Below are 18005 nucleotides of genomic sequence, written 5' to 3'. Positions count from 1 at the left end.
GTGGCTCATGCCTTTAATCCCAGTACTTGGGAGGCAGAGAGAATCAGATTTCTGTGTGTTTGATGCCAGCCTGGTCTACAAAGTGAGCCCAGGACGACAACAACAACAACAAAAAATTGTAATTGAAATTTTTTATAAACAGAAAGAATGTTTAAGGCAATTCATAATTTCTTTTTACAGGCGATTACATGCTTGAGGCAAAGCCAAAAGAAATTTCAGAAATTCAACGTGTAAATTATGAACAGGTAATAAATATGGTTTTATATTAAAATATATAATTTTGTGTTGTGAATATGCACATTTATCTTTGTCTGCTATTTGAATCTTTTCCTATACAAAACTGGAAAGTGAGTGTTCTATCTAGGCTTTGCCAGCCACTAAAGTTCAAGTCTGTTGCTTATTCTTTTTGTTTGTTTGTTTGTTTGTTTATTCTTTTCTATTTTTTAAAATTTATTTACTTATTCACTTTGCATCCTAGTCATAGCCCCATCCCTCCTCACCTCTTAGTCCCACCCTCCCTCTCTCTCCCACACCCCCCTCCCCTATTCCTCAGAAGAGGCGGAGCCCCACTTCCCTTCTACCCCAGTTCATCAAGTCTTATCAGGACTGAGTGTGTCCTCTTCCCCTGTGGCCTTGGCAAGGCAGCCCTGCGGGGGACCGAGGGTGGGGTTGGGGAGGTGGGGGAGTGGGAGGGAGCGGGGGGGGGGCGGGGAGAAGTGATTGAAAAGCTGGCAAGAGAGTCCATGTCAGAGCGAGCCCCCCCACCCCCGCCCCCACCTCCCTTTACTGGGACCCACATGAAGCCTGAGCTGCACATCGGCTGCATCTTTGTAAGAAGCCTAGGTGCGTCCCTGCTTCAGTCTCAGCAAGTCCCTCTGGGCCCTGGTTACGTGGCTCTGCTGGTCTTCTTGGGATGCTCCTTCCACCGCGCTTTTCCGCAAGGCTCCTTATGTATGACTCCATGTTTGGCAGAGTCTCCGCACTGCTGAGTGGAGCCTCCTCTCTGCAAACACAGCAGAGCACGGTTCAGGGATTGGCTCTCTACCCACGGCGGGGTCTTGGGTTGGGCCAGACATTGGCTGGGCCTTCCCTCAATCTCTGCTGTATCTTTATCCCTGCATGTCCTGTGAGAAGGGTGAGTTTTTGTGGATGGGCTGGTGTTCCCCTCCCTCTACTAGGAGACTTGTCTAGTTAGAGGGTGCCCTCTTCAGTCTCTATGGCTCAGGCTACTTGGAGTCTCTGGTAGACTCCCTCTCATATCCCCCTGGGAGCCTACCCTGACTTAGGTCTCCGTGCCCACACTTTCTCTTTTCTCTATAGGCCTTTTGTCCTCCCATCCCTTCTCCTCCTCCTCCTTCTTCTTCTCCTCCTCCTCCTCCTCTTCGCCCTCCCACCCACCACCCACCCCCGCCCCCGGGACTCACTTTGTAGACCAGGCTGGCGTTGAACTCACAGCCATCCACCCGCCTCAAAGGTGTGCGCCACCACTGCCCGGCCTCACCCCTCTTCTCCCTCTTCTTTTCTTCTTCCTCCTCCTCCTTTAAACATGTAAAAATAGTTCTAAGCTCAGAGCCATATTTGGTTCAGAAGCCATAATTTTTGGATTCCTAGGTATTTGCTATGAATGTATGTATGTGACAATATTCTATTGGTATCTTATAAATCTGTACAGGATAACTTGGCATTTTCCTTGAAAATTTGATTCTCAAGTGAATTTATCATTGATTTATCTTTTCGTGTTTCATTTAAGTTATTGCTTTTTCCAGTGCTGAGAACTGAATTCAATACCTGTACATGCCAAGTGAATGTTCAACCCACCCTCAGGTTATGCTTAGGATAAAGTTGAGTAAACGCTGCCTGACATGGCAAGGCGCATTCTGTAGTTGTGAAATTCAACATGTCCACAGTTTTGGTACATTTTTTAGACATCTTGTTCTATAATGAATGCACACTGCTAAAGCCGGGAGTAAACAAGGAAGCCTCGTTTTCTTCAGTATTCCTTGTGGTTGTCGATAGAAGGAAAAAGACATTGACTCCTTTTCTTGTTGTTGTTTTGTTTTTTGAGACAGAGTTGTCTTTCTAGCCCTGGCTGTCCTGGAACTAGCTCTGTAGATCAGGCTGGCTTCGAACTCACAGAGATCCACCTTTCTCTGCCTTCCAAATGCTGGGGTTAATTTACAAGGTTTCCTGAACTTGAATGTTCATATAATTTTTTTTGTTTTTTGTTTTTTGGAGTTTTTGTTGTTGCTTTGTTTTTGGTTTTTTTTTTGTTTTGTTTTTTGAAACAAGGTCTCTCTGTGTTAGCCTTGGCTGTCCTGGACTTTCTTTGTAGACCAGGCTGGCCTTGAACTCACAGTGATCCGCCTGCCTCTGCCTCCCGAGTGCTGGGATTAAAGGTGTGCCCCACCACGCCCAGTGAATGTTCATATAATTTTGTCCTAATAAAATCGAAGAACCAATATCTTGCATTATAAGTAATCTATAGCTAAAGTCAACTTTGTATGCTGACTTAAATTTTACTAGAAAAGACTGGAGATAGCTCAGAAGGACCTGGTTTTACTACTCAGTACCTCTCCCAGAAACTACTACAATGATTTATAGCTTAGAGCAGTGGTTATTTTTTTTTTAATGTTATGTGCTTGGGTTTTTTGTTTGTTTGTTTTTTGTTTGTTTGTTTGCTTGCTTTTTGCCTGCACATAGGCATTTTCAGGGATGTCAGCCCCCTTGGAACTGAAGTTACAGACAGCTGTGAGCTGCCATGTGGGTACTGGAAATTGAACCCAGATCTTCTGGAAGAACAGCCAGTGCTCTTAACCACAGAGCCATCTCTCCTGTCCTCTAGAGCAGTGATTTTTAGACCGTTTTTAGCAGTAGAAACTTCCTTTTCAATGAAATCTTACATCAGCTTCTGATATATAAAACTAATGAGTGATTTTGGGGGGGGGGGTTGGTTTGGTTTGGTTTTTCGAGACAGGGTTTCTCTGTGTAGCCTTAGATGTCCTGGACTCGCTTTGTAGACCAGGCTGGCCTCAGACTCACAGAGATCCACCTGCCTCTGCCTCCTGAGTGCTGGGACTAGAGGCGTGCGCCACCACACCCAGCCTAATTGTTTTGGTATTTTTAAAGCTAGCTACAATGTAAAGTGCTTTATTATAGAATTTTCATGCATGCTTTGCTCCTACTGCACCCCTCTCCTCCTTCCCTCCTTCCTGGGCCTCTTCTTCCCCTTGACTTTCCTGCTTTCACGTCACATGAATTCCATCGCTGTCATTTTTTCCTTTCTTTTTCCCTCACCTTTACATTTCATCTTCCCTTTTCCAAGTCCCCCTTTTAACTACGTGACTTATGTTCAAGTAAAACCAGTAAATAGTATTTTATAAGTATGAAATTGTAAGGCTCAATTTATATCACCTCTAAAGTTTGTACAATTTCTTACTCAACTCAATGAGACATTTTTGGATAATACCAAAACTCTTGTTCAGAATAATGGTTGGTCCTTCTAGTGTTGTTTTACTTGTGCTGGGGTCCTAAGGACCCATCTGACAAATGTTTGCAGGTGACAGCAGCACGTTTGTTCCTTTCATACCGCCATGCATTGCAGGGGCTGGGACTCCTGAATAGTGGAAGAAAAGCTGTTTGACTTTGAGACAAAGGCTATCAAAGGACGTAAGGCAAACATACTCTGACTCCACTGAGCTGATTCAGTACATAAAGGAATTCAATTCCTGAAACCCACTTGGTAAAAGGAAACAACAGATTCACTCAGGTTGTCCTCTGACCTCCACATGCAAATTGTGGCATGCACACACTCCTCCTACGACCACAGCAAACAGCTTTCAAACTATCCTGTACTTAAGGTAAATTTAAAAAGCACTGGTGAAGTTATTCTACACCACCATTGACTTTAGGAGGAGCGTGTAGCTACACACTGGGCCTGAGCGCCTGTTCAAAGCCCACAAGTGTCGGGTACGTAGTATATTAATGAGATTTTATATGAGCCAACAAAGTCAGACGTACATTTGAAAAGACCAACATAGAGCTTTGATATTCAAGTGAAACCTCTGCCAAAATCCATCATGATGAAAACACACACTGCCTAGCTTTGCCACACAGACAACAATCTTCACAGCATAAGGAAACATGGTCTTCATGGATTATAACAGGTTCTCATTTTTTATTTCATTTATTTATTTTTACAGTTACAGGGTATTAAATGAGAGCCTTACATTAGCTAGGTGAGAGCGCTACCACTAAGCCGCACCTTCAGCCCGACAGGCTTTTAAATGATTGCAAGTGTGTGTGTAAAACATACCTTTGTTTAAGCTAGCTGTGACAGCACATCATTTTATTTGAAGTGATCAGGAGACAGAGGGTGGAACTGAAAGTTCAAGGCCTGGCTTTATAGCAAGGCTGTCTGACATAAGTGAAAGTATGTTTTGTACTTAAATTTAAAATACTTCATTGGGCTAATAGTACCTTTAAAAGGAATTGTTAAACAGATATGCCAGCACCCTTAAGGGTATCAGCAACCATCCCTCATTTTCATATTTTATACCATAATTATCAATTTGGAATTAGGAAGAAGTTGTCCGATATTTTCTCTTTAACCTCTGTTTACTATGGAGCCCAGCCTGGCTTTGAATTTCCTATCCTCCTGTGCCTACCTCTTAGTGCTAGAATTACAGTATGTATTAGTTTTCATTTGTTCTATGAGATATATCTTGTTCATTCTCATATTTAATGTGTTAAAATAATCAGAACAGATTTTAAAATAATCTTCATTAGATGACTTGTGACATTTATTTTTAATTAATTAATGCATTCATACATTTGCATGTGCCACAGATTGCATGTGAGAGTTAAAGACAATTTTGCAGAAATCAGTTCTCTGTTTTGTGGGTTCCAACAATGAAACTCAGATCATCAGCCTTGTGCAGAAGGACCTTTGCTCACTCCCTGATCTGGGGAGTTAGGTTTTGTGATCTGCTCTCTGCCTGTCTCTCGGACTTCACCTACAACCCCTCTTTCATTCAGATCTACCCGTACTGGGCTCTTTGCTGTCCATAGACATTGTGATACGCTCATTTTTGCATCAGTGTTCTGTCTTTGTTTTTGTTTTTGTTTTTCCAAGACAGGGTTTCTCTGTATAACAGCCTTGGCTGTCCTGGGACTCACTTTGTAGACCAGGCTGGCCTCGAACTCACAGCAAGCCACCTGCCTCTGTCTCCCGAGTGCTGGGACTAAAGGCGTGCACCACCACCGCCCGGCTCACATCAATGTTCTTTTGTTGGTGTTTGTCATGGTTGTTACTGTTGTTTTGCTGTTGCTTGTTTGTTTGTTTTTTAGTGATAAAGAGGATCAAACCCAGGGCCTGGAAGTCTTGGGCTCAAATGAGAACCCTGATTGGACTACAGGCACACTCCACCACACAGGGCTTTTTTAATAGTAATTATTCTTGTGAACTCTGCTTCTCCCCTTTGTGTTTTCAGAATATGAGTGATGCTATGGCAATCTTGCACAAACTGCAGACAGGCCTGGATGTGAATGTGAGGTTCACTGGGGTGCGAGTGTTCGAGTACACACCAGAGTGCATCGTCTTTGACCTGCTCGATATTCCTCTGTACCACGGGTGGTTAGTGGACCCTCAGGTAAGTGGAATTCAGTTATATAAACACAGCGGGCTAGAGAGATGGCTCAGTAGGTAAGAGCACTGGCTACTCCTGCAGACAAGTCACAACTGTCTATAACTCCAGTTCCAGGGGAGCTAATGCCCTCTTCTGACCCGTGTAGCCACCACGCATGCCACTGGGACACAGACATACATGTAGACAAAACACTCATATACATAAAATAAATGTTACATAAACACAAATGCAGGAAAATTTTGTGTGTGTGTATATACATACATACATACATACATACATACATATTTGTTGTTCTTGTGTTGTGTTGCTTTGCTTTGTCTTTTGAGACAGAGTTTCTCCGTGTAACAGCCTTAGCTATCCTGGAAGTCATTTTGTAGTCCAGGCTGGCCTCAAACTCACAGAGATCCATCTGTCTCTGCCTTCCAAGTGCTGGGATTAAAGGTGTGTGCCACCACGCCTAGCTTAAACATATTTTTTTAACACCAGTATGCTTGCTCTTTGACCTGGAATTAGCAAAAACATTAGGATACAGACATAGTCTTCTGGAGGACCCTGCCTGTTCAAGACTTCTGAACCCAATGTTGGGGTCAAGTGAAGGGTCCCTCACTTTTCACATCAATTGCAAGTTTAGAGGTTTTCCAGCTACCCTGAGGTTTAATTGTTTGCTTGAACCATCTTAGGTGTACATTACATACAAGCAATTCAGCTTGTTACCTTACACAAAGAGAAATCAGATAGAGGTTCATATTAGCCAAGGGAAAATGCTTAGGACAGAATCTAGGAAGGCTGTGCCCAGGAAGCTGGGAAGCCCTTTCCTCTGCGCATGCTCCCCTCCTGGGACTGGCATATGGCAGTATCCATAGAGTTTTGCCAATCCCAGAAGTCACTCAGCCTTCAGAGCTTGGATTTCTTGTGATTGATTGCCAGTGTGGTTGGTGTCAGAATACAGTCCCTCCAGCCGGAAGCTAGACTTGATGACACATTGTTCAAGGGGCTTCCATGAGCCACTGTGCCCTAGTGGGAGCTGCAGGAATGGCATAAAGGCTCTGCCATGAACAGCACTGTTACTCTTGATACTAGGGAAGTCACCCCAGCAGTCTGGACAAAGGCCAGGCCTCTCCTTGGTCAAGAGCATAGTATTAAAAAGAGATTTTTAGGGCTGGAGAGATGGCTCAGAGGTTAAGAGCACTGACTGCACTTCCAGAGGTCCTGAGTCCAATTCCCAGCACCCACGTGGTGGCTCACAGCCCTCTACAGTGGGATCTGGTGCATCTAATATGTGTTCTTTCTTATTTCTTTCTTTATGTGCATGAATGAAGACTCAGTTGGCCTGGTGCTCACAGAGATCCACCTGCATCTACCTACTGAGCAATGGGATTTATAGTGTTAGTGAGACCAAATTTATCTATTTCTAATTTTGTTTTTTGCGTGGTTGCCTAACCACAAGTCACAGATGTGAGCTCACTTATGTTCTAGTGATTGCATATAGGAATATGATCCATTTTTAATTGATTTTTCATGTTAGAAAAGGGCCCAACCTTATTATTTCCTGTCAGTGTCCCATTGCTCTGTTATTTGCTGAAAAGACAATACAGGTCCTATTGAATTGTCTCAATACTCACTTATAAAGTAACCTCCTTTTTTCCTTCCCCAATTTTCTTAAATCTCCAGTATAGTTGTAGTAAGGTGAAATCGTGATGAGTGGTTGTTGTTTTCTTGGTTTTTGTTTTTTGTGACAGGGCCTGCATGGTAGCCCAGCCTGAGCTGGCAGGCACTGTGTAGCCCACGCTGGCCTTGACACCACAGAAACCTCGGCTCAATCCTGCTCTTCATGCTCTGGCTCTAACTCCACTCCCTGCCTTGCTCTGACACTCTCGCTCCACTCCAGTGACGCTTGCTGTTTCTCTCTTGGCTAAGCAGATCAGCTCGGTCTGCTCAGAGCTGATGATTTACTGCAGGCCCTGGCATGGAACCCAGAGCTCTGTGCATGCCAAGCAAGCCTGCGCTCTCGGTCTGAACTGCTCACTGTGGACTGCTGTTAGCCCAGCACCTTGTACTCCGATCCTCGCATACTTGGCACTTTGTACTTCACAAGTTCTGGTCAGATATTATCTTGTCATGGAGGCCCTCCCTAGACGTATTGATCTTCATCGTCTCAGCCATTTTCTCCCCCTTTACTATATTTTTATCACTTATCATTTATCCTTACTACCTATTCATGTACCTGACTGCAATTTCTCAATAAATGCTTATTTTATGGGGCCTGGAATCTTATGTCTCAGTGTTTAGAATACTGTGTTGCACACAGTAGGTGCTTAAGAAATATTAACTTATGGGGTACATTGTGTCTGCATTAGCTATTGAGGAAGCAAGGCCTTTATGGCAGAGGCTTAGCCATGCCTTCCATCTCTGTCTGTTGCCAAAAGCAACTAGTATTCTGGCCAATAGATGGGTAGTTCACGTTAACAGGGACATCTGCGTTTTGACCAAAACTCAACCAGCATACCCCGGCAGGTAGAAATGCCAGATAGTTTTACTTCTTGTGAATAAGGTGACATTAAGCTAAACTCAGATCAGCTGTCTGTATGTGTAGCCGTAAGTGGTCCAGTATATGGCTGAATAATATACTTAGAGAAAAAATGAGCTTCAGTGTAGTGCAGAGAGGCACATCAGCGCTTCCGGTCTCGGCAGAGGTTGTCAAGAGAAGCCCTAGTGCTTTACATCTGTTTCGCTCATCTGCTTTCTAGCAAACCCTGGTGCTCAGAAGAAAACAAGAAAAGGAAAAGGCTTAAAACCTTTCAAAACTCTAGTTCTGTGGTCTGTAAATAACTGTTCTACTGGAGTGTGGTAGTGCACACTTTTAATGCCAGCATTTGAGAGGCAGAGGCAGACAGGTCTCTCAAAATTTGAGGCTAGCATGGTCTACATAGAGAATTCTAGGACAGCTAAAGCTACGTAGAGAGACTTTGCCTCAAAAGAGAAAACTATCTCGCAAATAAACATATTCATCTGGATAATGAACACTAGGACTCAGTCAGTGAGAAGATATTTCCAAATGATTGAAAGATATATATATATATATATATATATATATATATTTTTTTTTTTTTTTTTTTTTTTTTTTTTTTTTTTGAGACAGGGATTCATTCCTCCTAGACTGGCTTCAAACTCCCTCTGTGACTTGAATTCCTGATCCACCTATATACAACACAGATAAATCTAAGTTACTAATGATCATCAAATAATATACTCTTTTAGGTATTAAAGACATCTAAACTCTGTAAAAATAACAAAAATTAGAAGAATTAATGAAATTAAAGTATTCTATGGACTTAGAGTTAATTATTTTTTTTTAAAAAAAAGAAAATTTTTAGTTGGCTCTTTGGTTGATTTTTTTGTTTTTTGGGTTTGTTTGGTTGGTTGGTTTTGGTTCTTTGAGACAAGGTTTCTCTGTGTAACAGAACCCTGGCTGTCACTTTGTAGACCAGGCTAGCCTCAAACTCATAGAGATCTTCCTGCCTCTGCCTCCCAAGTGCTATCCCACCCCAGTGTACCACCACACCCAGCAAAATGTTCTGTTTTTAATCTTGTAGTAAGTCTTGCGTTGTTACTGAGGCTGCCCTCAGCAAATACTTTAAATGACAATGATTATGGGCTGGATAAAAATAGACTTGTGTTTTGCTGTATACATAAAATATAATTATGTAGAAAGATTGTAAGGACAAAAGAATGTCTCAAGATTGATAAAAGAAGCTGGGCAATGGTGGTCCACGCCTTTAATCCCAGCACTCGGGAGGCAGAGGCAAGTGGATCTTTGTGAGTTCGAGGCCAGCCTGGTCTACAAAGTGAGTGCAGGACAGTCAAGGCTACACAGAGAAACCCTGTCTCGAAAAAAAAATAAAAATAAAAATAAAAAAAAAAAAGAAAAAGATTGATAAAAGAAAAGTGACAGTCAGTTGGCATGAGCATCCTGAGTTTGCAGCCTGCTTGAGATTTATGAGACCCCTATCTCAAAAAGAAAAAGAAAGTCACTAAAGTAAGTGTGAAGCTATCCTGGGAGGAGGGGTCAGCACAAGGTCACAGGCAGGTGCCACCACGCTGTTTGAAACCGTTTTATCTGAACACTGAGTTTTTCCTTTTTTAATTTTATTTTTTTATGTGTATAGCTGTTTTGTCAGCATGTAGGTCTGTGTACCATACCATATGTGTGCAATGCCTGCAGAGACCAGAAGAGGATTTTGGCCTCTGGAACTGGAGTTGCAGATAGTTGTGAGCACCTATGTGGATGCTGGGAGAGGAACTTGGGTCCTCTGGAAAAGCAGCCAGAGCTTTTAGGTGCTCTGTGCAACTCTCTACCCCCTGAATTTTTTTTATATTTTTCTCCTGAACACCTTAGATACTGTAGTTGCTTAAATGTTTATAGTCTTACAGCTGCATGTAATAACTGTATCATTTCTGCACAATTCAAATATAACTGTGCAGTTGTTTTCATAATGTGTTAAGAAAGTTGCAAACAGTTAGAAACTAGATTCAAGCTTCTGTGCTGACTTTCTCATAAGCCTTTGCATTAGTGTTGCATTAGAAAACAGGGGGCGGGGATTGCCTTTGTTACTGTTTCTAATCTTGCCAGGACTAGTGAGACCATTGTTTGTTTTTCAGATTGATGACATTGTAAAAGCTGTTGGCAACTGCAGCTACAACCAACTGGTGGAGAAGATCATCTCCTGTAAGCAGTCAGACAACAGCCAGCTGGTCAGTGAAGGTGGGTGAGTGCTGCTTAGACCTGCTGAAACTGCTTGTCTTCAAAGTCACTGAGCTTACATTTATTTTTTATAAGTAAACAAAAAGCGGTTTCTTTATAACATATTCATAGCTGTAAATTGTTTAGCGAGGACGTCTATGAATCACTTGCAGCATTGGTGTGGTTGGATGGCCAGTGAAACGGATTGCTCTACTGACCCTGAGCCCTCTCTCAGAAGAGAGCGTACTACCCTCCACTGTGTCCCACTGCAGATGAGTATAGATGTCACATTCTGGAACAAGTAACTGATGACATCACTACCTTCACTGTCACAGAAAGTTCAGTATTTTCTCAGTTTCCCTCCCTTGGAGCTCCTCCCACTCTCAATAGTTATTTGTCATTTTTCTGCAATAAATCTACATTTACTCCACTTAAAAATATATAACTTTTTTTTTCAGCTGTGCTCCATTTAATAGTGACTAAAGAGGTTTGAAACCTCTCAGGCTGGAAGCCATTTTGGTAAACTTTCACCACCATTCACTCAGTTCTTCCTAGGGGGAGTGGAAGAAGGAAGGAAGAGAAAGAAAGAAAAAGAAAAAGAGAGAAATATCAGAAGAGGCAGGGGCAGGGGACAAGCCCCCCCCCCCCCCCCCCGCCACTTGCTCAGACACAGTTCTTCAATATGCAGCACAATAAAAATTGATTATAAGCCGGGTGTGGTGCTGCACGCCTTTAATCCCAGTACTCAGGAGGCAGAGGCAGGCGGATCGCTGTGAGTTCGAGGCCAGCATGGTCTAGAAAGTGAGTCCAGGATAGCCAAGGCTACACAGAGAAACCCTGTCTCGAAAAAACAAAAACAAGCATATAAAATGATATGTACATGAATCTCATATTAACTAATCCCACTTATTGTGTTAATTAATCAGGATCCTAATATATTCATGCAAAAAAAGGCAAGCAATAAAAGTTCATCCCTGTCTATTACTTGAAAAAATAGATAATATAAACATACAGGGACATTGATTATTGATTTGAGTGACAGCTGTTTTATTACAACGTAAGGCAGAAAAGTTTGGGTTTTAGGAAAGAGACAAGCAATAAAGCTATCATAAAAAATCTTGTCTGCTAGGGGCAGTGTTTGATGAGTGCTTTAGAGTCTGAGATAGGAGAACTGCCATGGGTTTGAGGCCAGCCTGAGCTGTGTAGCTACATAGTGAGATGCAGGCTAATATGCACTACAGTGTGAGGTCATCTCAAAACAAAACAGAAAATCTTCTTTTCTCTCCATATGTGGAGTTCTTCTCACTAAATGCACTCCTTCCCTTTGTTTCTGGGGTCCAATATATTCTTGAGTAGAAGCCTATAAGGGAAATATCTATCTATGGAACCTACTTTATCATCAACACCCAATATATTATCAGAAATATACTATTCTAGGGCTGGTGAGGAGATGGCTCAGCAGGTAAAGGCCCTTCCCACAGCAAACGTAATGACCTGAGTTTGAGCTCCAGAGCCCACAGCAGAAGACCCAGTTCCTGAAAGTTGGCCTCTGATTTCCACATGCATCTGATAACATGCATGCCCCCCACACACACAAACACACACACATAGTAATAACAGTTCTTTAAAATAGAATTCTACAAGTCTCTGGAAATTGAAACAAGATTCAGAAGTGGTCAGTGTAGAATGAATTCGTGAAAGGCAGTGTGAGTGAGCATGGTGTGGGTGTGACAGCATCCTTCCATGCCAGGCTGCGACCCCACATGGGTAGGAGCTGGTAGCACATTAATTAAATACAGGAACACAGGAAAGGCAATTCACTTATACCTTCTCTTTCCCCCTAACCTGACAGAATAAGTCATTACTTTTTTGACAGCAACTCCCTGTGATCATGGACAGGTGTGGGCACATAGTACAGATAACTGGGAAAATATCATGGCAAAACCAGGAAGGAATCACCTGCTCTGCGGTGCACAGAAATTTCGGGTCCATATGCCATGTGTGTTTGTTATAAAGTGCTTGATATGCCAATCTGATAGCAGTGAAACTCTAAATGATTCTTACACTAAGAAATGGTCATATATGAGGCTTAGCACAGATGAGAAGCTAGTTTTCTGATGTTAAGAAACGGCAATGTGCAGTGTTTTTAAGATGCTCACACAGCCATGACTGGGGGAAGGCCCCAAAGCTCACACAGCCATGACTGGGGGAAGGCCCCAAAGCTCACACAGCCATGACTGGGGGAAGGCCCCAAAGCTCACACAGCCATGACTGGGGGAAGGCCCCAAAGCTCACACAGACAAAGAAGAGCAAGGGTGGGTGCTTTCACTCACATTTCACCAACTGCCTCCCACATGGTTAGCTGTCGCATTGCTTTGATTCATGTGCAGGACGTGGTCTGCTTCTTCTCACATGCAGCCTTCAGCTGTGTCATCTTCTTGAATCCGTCAAATACCCAAACTGGCTTATGTCTAGTCTTACAAGCCTTGGTCTTAAGTGACAAATACTATTGTTTTTTTAATCCAAACATTCCATATGCCATGAAGCCTCATAATATAAGAAATACTTTTCCTAGCATTCCTTTTGGTAGGAGAGTGCTATGTGGCTGATGTCAGAAGCAGCAGCTTCTGTTTGGCACTGACACCTGTAAGCACAGCACAGCGTTGTTACAGTGAACTGTTCGACATTCGCTTCCTCTTTTGAATGGCCATGCATTCTTGAATCTGGTTGTTATAAGGATTGCTTGTGACAAGAAAGTAAGAACCAATAAGAACCGCCCCCCAATAAATAACCCCCCCAAAGTCAGTCATTTAGTTTCACGCCATTTTAGAAGTAACCTCTTAACAACTATTCCTAGGATAAACACATGCTTATGAAACTAACCCCAGGATATTTACTCATTTGCTCAAACTTTTTTTTTTTTTTTTTTTTTTTTGCCTAGTTGCATTCATATTATCTTTATTAAGTAGCGGCACCAGGCGTGGGTGGCGCACGTCTTAAATCCCAGCATTTGGGAGTCAGAGGCAGGCAAATTGCTCTGAGTTCGAGGCCAGCCTGGTTACAAAGCCAAGATAGCATAGAGAAACCCTGTCTTGAAAAACAAAAGCAAAACAAAACAAAGTAGTGACAATGATCATTAATTTATTAAATAATATCCATCATTTTTTTGTCCAGCTTTTATGTTCAGAAGTCTCAAAACCATAAGAATTTCTACTCCTGGGCTCAGAGGTTAAGAGCACTGTCTGCTCTTCCAGAGGTCTGAGTTCAATTCCCAGCAACCACATGGTGGCTCACAACCATCTACAGTGAGATCTGGTGCCCTCTTCTGGCAGGTGGGCATGCATGCAAACAGAACATTGTATACTTAATAAATCTTTAATAATAAAAAAAGAATTTATACTCTTTTGATGAACATTCACATGCTCTTTATTTAACTTACCAGTTGTTCACACATTGAATACCTGCCTTTTTTTCTGTATTCTTACACAACACACTTTTTCTTTCTAAATCATATTAGATCTAATCACAAGTGTCACATCACTCATTTCTCTTTGTCGTGGTGTCATGATGTCAGTGTGCCATCATTGTAGTGATGTCATGATGTCAGTGTGCCATCATTGTAGTGATGTCATGATGTCAGTGTGCCATCGTTGTCTCTTTAAAAGAAAGTGTCCTGTGGAACTTCCCCATTTGATCACAGCGGTCTCAGGCGAGGCAATGTCAGGGCTGCACTTCCCAGCATGCTGTCTATGTACTTCTTGTCCTGGTTTTCTTAACCATGCCCTCTAACTTTACACTTCTTTCAGTATGTGCTCAGGTCAAGGATTAGTTAGCAGTTGTAACAACTTCAGTCTTTGTCATTTAGAACAGATCCCTGTTTTCCTTTTCCTTTCTTTCCTGCTTTATTTTAAACTTTTGTTTTATCCTTTGAGAATTTCATACAGTATATTTTTATCATATTCCTTCCTGTTCCTCAATTCTTTCCAGAACCTTTCCACCCAACTTTGTGTTCTCTTCTCTCTCTCTCTTTCTCTCTCTCTCCCCCCCCCCCTCCAAAAAAAAAAAAAGCCACTAAAAGAAACAGGGAATTGGGGCTAGAGAGGTGGCTCAGAGGTTAAGAGCACTGGCTGCTCTTCCAAAGGTCCTGAGTTCAATTCCCAGCAACCACATGGTGGCTCACAACCCTCTACAGTGAGATCTGGTGCCCTCTTCATGCAGGCAAAACACTGTGTATATATGATAAATCTTTTCTTAAAAAAACATGGAATCTTGGTCAATCACTGCTGAGTATGGGGCCTGCCCCGGAGTGCTGAGATATGCCCAGTGTCACTCCATTGGGGAAAACTGATTGCTGTCTCTCCCTAGAGAAGCCTAGCTGGCCCTCAACTGTAAGCTCCGTTCTCACTGGCCACCATTCATAGAGACAGAAGGAGCTGTGCCCACTACTAGAGAAGTGAAGTCACCATCAGCCTCACCCAGCCACACACCCTGTGAGCTGTGACAGCAACCTGCGTACAAGATATTCCCACAGGGGCTAGTAGCCGCGTGGCTGCTACAGGAGTGACCAGCCGCTTTTTGTTGGGATATACAGCCCACTTCTGAGATGAAGGCCACACCTGATGCTGTTCATGAGCCAGGAACCTGATATTAGATGGGTCATGGGCCAGGGAAAACCCACTACTACTGTTCTAAGCGAACACAGAGATAAAACAACTCCTGATGACACATTGCGGGCTCCATAGATCAGTGCCTTGCTTTGCCCACATCAGAGGAGCATCTGCTATAGTAATTAACACAGAGATGCACAGCTGGCAACATGCAGGAAGAGAGACTCTGCAGTGCTCAGCCATGAGTACCATGTCTTATCACAGCCCCTCCCCCTCAGGGCTCAGGGATCTGTGTGGAAGACAGGAATGGAAAATTGTAAGAACCAGAGATGGTGACTGATTTTAAGGAAACAGCATTGACCAGGCACAGCAGGGCACACGCACACCTGAGCTCACACAGACTGTGACAATATACACAAGAGCTACACAAGCCAAGCCAGACAAAATCCCTCCTGCACAAAGGAGGGGGCACTGCTGCACACTTCTACCCATACCCAAGTAGCTATTCTTTTAGCCTTTTAAAAAAATTTTTTTTCTGGGCGTGGTGGCGCACGCCTTTAATCCCAGCACTCAGGAGGCAGGGGCAGGCAGATCACTGTGAGTTGGAGGCCAGCCTGGTCTACAAAGTGAGTCCGGGACATCCAAGGCTACACAGAGAAATCCTGTCTCGAAAAACCAAACCAAAACAACAACAACAAAAAACCATATTTTTTTGTGTGCGCGCGCGTGTGCGCATCTGTGCACCACATGTATAGGGGTGCCTGCTGAGGCCAAAAAGCAGCTTTGGATCCCCTAGAATTGGTGTTATAGGCAGTTGTGAGCAATCAGATATGGATGCTAGGAACCAAACTTCGTCCTTTGCAAGATCCGTATGTGCTTCTAACTACTGGGCCATACTCCAGCCCCCGTTGCAAACTGCTTTGCATTTATGGCATTGTTCTCTCCCTCCCCCACCCCACCCCCCTCTGGACATCCCTCCCACTCTTCTCTATTAACATTTTGTTGTTGTTGTTTTCCTAGACAGGGTTTCTCTGCTCTATCTTGGCTGTCCTGGACTTGCTTTGTAGACCAGGCTGGCCTCGAACTCACAGTGATCCACCAGGCTCTGCCTCCCAGGTGCTGGGATTACAGTCATGTGCCACCATACCTGGCTATTAACATTTTTTTTAAATAGTGCAGGCCAGTGTTGTATAGAATAGTGTCAACTTTGAATTACCTGATTGCTCTCTTATGAGTAGATACAGGTGATATGTTTTGTTTCGAATGCAGCACAGATGGCATCTCTGTAGTAGGCTTCTAACTGCACCAAATTGGGTGCATGAATCACATTAGTATATAAACATTATATATAAATGAGTGAAGTGGAATAGGCCAGATATCTGTTATAAAATCACCCTTTTCTCCTTGTAATTAGTTAGTAATTAATAATCCGTCATTAGGCTTTGAAACTGTGTAAATAGCCTATTTTCTAAGAATCGTATATTCAATAGATTTGGGACCACTGACTTTTAACTGAATCAATTATGGTTGTGGTAGCTATGGTATTTTATTATTCATTTTATACTTATTGGTTATTCTTCTGTAAAACTTAGTTCTTTGGGCTTAATGGTAGAGTGCTAATTTAGTGTGCTCAAAGCCCTGGCTGGGTTCTATTCTCAGCATGAGAATAAAAAAGTAAAAATAGATTTCCCTTCCTCCTCTCTCATTGAAAAATAATTGTATCAATATAAACTTAGAGATTTGGGGTACTTTTATTGTGTGTGTGGGTTTTTTGTTTTGTTTTTCTTTCTTTTTTCTTACTTGGGATAGTCTCACTAAATAGCACTGGCTGGTCTCAAACTCACAGAGATCCATCCTTTTGCCTCTGCTGCCCACATAGTGGGATTAAAGGCATGCATCCCCATGCCCTAGCAAAGGCAAAAACAGAATTTGAAGCATTGTAAATAGATTTGCTGCTGTATACAGTGACACACCAAAATCTGTTTAATTAGTTATGAAAAGTTGAATGTAGAGTAGACTTATCTATAATGGATTAAAATTACCATTTAAGAGACAACAAAAGAATTAGGAAATATTGTATTTTAAATGTTTAATAAGTTTATGCCTTATTATTTAAGATGATACATAATTCAGGTAGAATTCACAATCATCTCTACACTAAATTGGTAACATTTTAATACCAATAATAACTCCTCAGTCTTCACTTCACCATAACTTGTTTGGTGTCTTTCAGACATTATCTATTTTCTGTGAGCCTATTTCCTATTCTGTAAAAAGATGACTCTGTAAAAGATGTCTCATGTTCATTTTTTAATTTCACACCAACATGATGGTGGTGACTCTGTCTCCAGTGAATTTTTTGTATTTCCTCACGGAAGCATTTATGAGCATAGATACCGCAACCAGGAGTGGTACTTCTGAGCAAATAGTGCGTCCTTTAAAGTGGTGACATAATAGTAAAAGCTTTCATACACTCTGCTGAACAAGGTGACATCATTGAGGGGGACTCTCATTTCCCAGTATAAAGCTGCAAGTGTGTGCTGTAAACCTCATACAGACCTCTCCCTCCCCAAGTCCTGGTTAGTGTGCTGTATTGCTAACTTTCTACAACTTCTTTGGAGCTCCAAGTGCCCTGTCCTGACAAGAAATGGAAATGGAGAAGGAGCACACTAACCTGCCTTGCTCAGCTACACTGAGCCTGTTAAAATTCCCACCCAGTTATTTTCAGCTTCTTATTGAAGTGTCTCGTAATACAAACTCTGATGTGCTCTCTCTGTCTCTCCGTCTCTCTCTCTCTCTGTCTCTCTGTCTCTCTTTTCTGGGATAGCCTTGAGCTCAGAGATTGAAGGCATATACCACCATGCCTGGCCTCAGCAATCTTACAAAATGTTGTAGAGTGACTTCCCTGTTGATGTCTTATTGTGTCTATGTCTCTTGTAAACCTCCTGAAAGAGTTTTCACAAGTGAATATACCTATGGATGAAAGTGATGTCATGTCACTGTTTCTTCAGG

General features: G+C 42.5%; 1 protein-coding gene across 1 annotated transcript in view; it reads left to right on the top strand.

The window, feature by feature from the left end:
- Positions 1 to 18005, top strand: part of Mindy2 (MINDY lysine 48 deubiquitinase 2) — a 52323-nt gene that overhangs the window by 21710 nt on the left and 12608 nt on the right. Inside the window, exons 3-5 of the mRNA XM_051156752.1 lie at positions 181 to 245; positions 5490 to 5648; positions 10305 to 10407. Of these exons, the coding sequence (XP_051012709.1) occupies positions 181 to 245; positions 5490 to 5648; positions 10305 to 10407 (327 nt within the window). The remainder of the gene's footprint in view (positions 1 to 180; positions 246 to 5489; positions 5649 to 10304; positions 10408 to 18005) is intronic.

The sequence above is a fragment of the Acomys russatus genome, chromosome 14, assembly GCF_903995435.1.
Source record: "Acomys russatus chromosome 14, mAcoRus1.1, whole genome shotgun sequence".
Classification (NCBI taxonomy): domain Eukaryota; kingdom Metazoa; phylum Chordata; class Mammalia; order Rodentia; family Muridae; genus Acomys; species Acomys russatus.
Note: the sequence above shows the minus strand (reverse complement) of the source record. Positions and strands in the feature narration are given on the sequence as shown.